The sequence below is a fragment of the Gavialis gangeticus genome, unplaced genomic scaffold (genome assembly GCF_001723915.1).
Source record: "Gavialis gangeticus isolate Ggan-Ray unplaced genomic scaffold, GavGan_comp1, whole genome shotgun sequence".
Taxonomy (NCBI): Eukaryota; Metazoa; Chordata; order Crocodylia; family Gavialidae; genus Gavialis; species Gavialis gangeticus.
Genome location: NW_017729005.1, coordinates 11,655,396 through 11,657,018, shown reverse-complemented (window position 1 = coordinate 11,657,018; position 1,623 = coordinate 11,655,396). Strand labels below are relative to the sequence as shown.

Sequence of the window (1,623 nt, the reverse complement as noted above, 5' to 3'; positions counted from 1 at the left end):
TAAGAGAGCAACAATTTCCCGTTTTCTGTACATCTGCATTAATCTTAATGCTGCTGCTCTCTTTCAAATCACTGAACAAATTTGAATAGTGGCATAGTCTTCTCAGAGCCCTAATCACTCCATAGAAATCAATAATCATTCTTCCATCCACACATGCAAGACTACAGTAGATCCTGCTAACATTAAAAGGCTTTCAGGAGAAAATGTCAGAGGCAAAAAACAAATCAAACAAAAATCCTGAAAGACATTATAAAGGAAAAATGTACTCTACTTCCCCTAAATTCACATTGACAGCCTGCTACACTTTCTAGATATGTGAACTTCATCTATAACAGTTCTAACAGAAAAGAACTTGAGGAGCATTATGACGTATAATGAAATACCAATGGCAACTGGTTAAAAGACCAAGTATGTATTCCATAATTAAAACTGTCAGCACAAGTGAAGAGACATTACCTTCAAGATTGTAATATTCCAGGTAAAACTCTCTACTGATTTTTGAAGCTTTCTCTCCTTTAAACCTTCCTTTGCTCCTATAGCTTGCAGGTTTTCATGGAACTCCATTGCTGTAGAGGGTGAAAAAAAGATTAAATTAGTATCTCTTGTACTTAAATTTGATTTTATGAAAGTTAGATTTCTTAGAAACATTTCATTTTAAACACTTCCTGGAGCTGCTGTCCAAAGCTATGATAAATCTCAACTAGAATAAGGCAAAGGTAAGAGCCTGAAAATTAAGTAATAAAAGAAAAATAAAAGCAAAGGACAGGTGTAAAAATTGGCCAAATGTTATGTTTCTGTCATATAAACTTAACTAGCAAGTTGATGCATTTCTCTTCTCTAAGTAAAAGTCAACGTGTAAGTATTACTGGGTTATAAAAGTATTATCATACAGTAATATATTACTTGTAATATATTTACTTAAATAATACACAAAGTGTTCAGATATATTTACTGTGCAAAAACATGAAATATTTGCATTCAGATTTGTTGCACTGTATTTAAGGGGCTTTTTGGGAGTCCCTATAGTATGGAAACAGAAAGAAATATCCTTTGACAATTTTTTTTGCATTTGGTGTTTGACTGTAGACCATACAGTGTGCCCAAATCATAACATGCTGATTTCAATGAACAGCATAGATGGAACTTTACTTTGAGAAAAATAATTTGCCTTCAACATTGCTATTGTTTCATATCCTATATAGAACATAGTAAATAAAACATTGTTATTTTCTTCATAATGGCACAGGCAATAGCCCAACAGACAGTTCAGCAGTGAGTTCTGCTAAAGGTGAAGAACATGGTATAGGAAATCATGCTCTGTGGATTAGCTTTGGCATCATAAAGGAGTGTTCTGGAACAAAGCTGGACCTGTGGACGTGCCACTAAACCTCAAACCACAACCAAGTAATCATCTCATTGCAATGTTATGGTCCAAAGGTGGGCACTTATGTCAGATGGCAGGCCACTTAAGTTCTGGTGAGCTGTTGGGAGCCTTACACACACAGTCTTTTGGAAGATATCATCTTAACAAATTATAGGCAAAAAATAAATCATATATTAAAAATCAAACATCTACTATAATGAATTTTAATTTTATTTCAAAAAATATTTTTGCCCTGATTT

At 33.6% G+C, this 1,623-nt stretch overlaps 1 protein-coding gene across 2 annotated transcripts in view; it reads right to left on the bottom strand.

Moving 5' to 3' along the window:
* The window catches only part of PLCL2 (phospholipase C like 2), a 253,391-nt gene that overhangs the window by 25,895 nt on the left and 225,873 nt on the right, over positions 1 to 1,623 (bottom strand). For both annotated transcript variants that reach the window (XM_019508677.1, XM_019508676.1), the window contains exon 5: positions 457 to 566. In XM_019508677.1, coding sequence (XP_019364222.1) covers positions 457 to 566 — 110 coding nt within the window. The remainder of the gene's footprint in view (positions 1 to 456; positions 567 to 1,623) is intronic.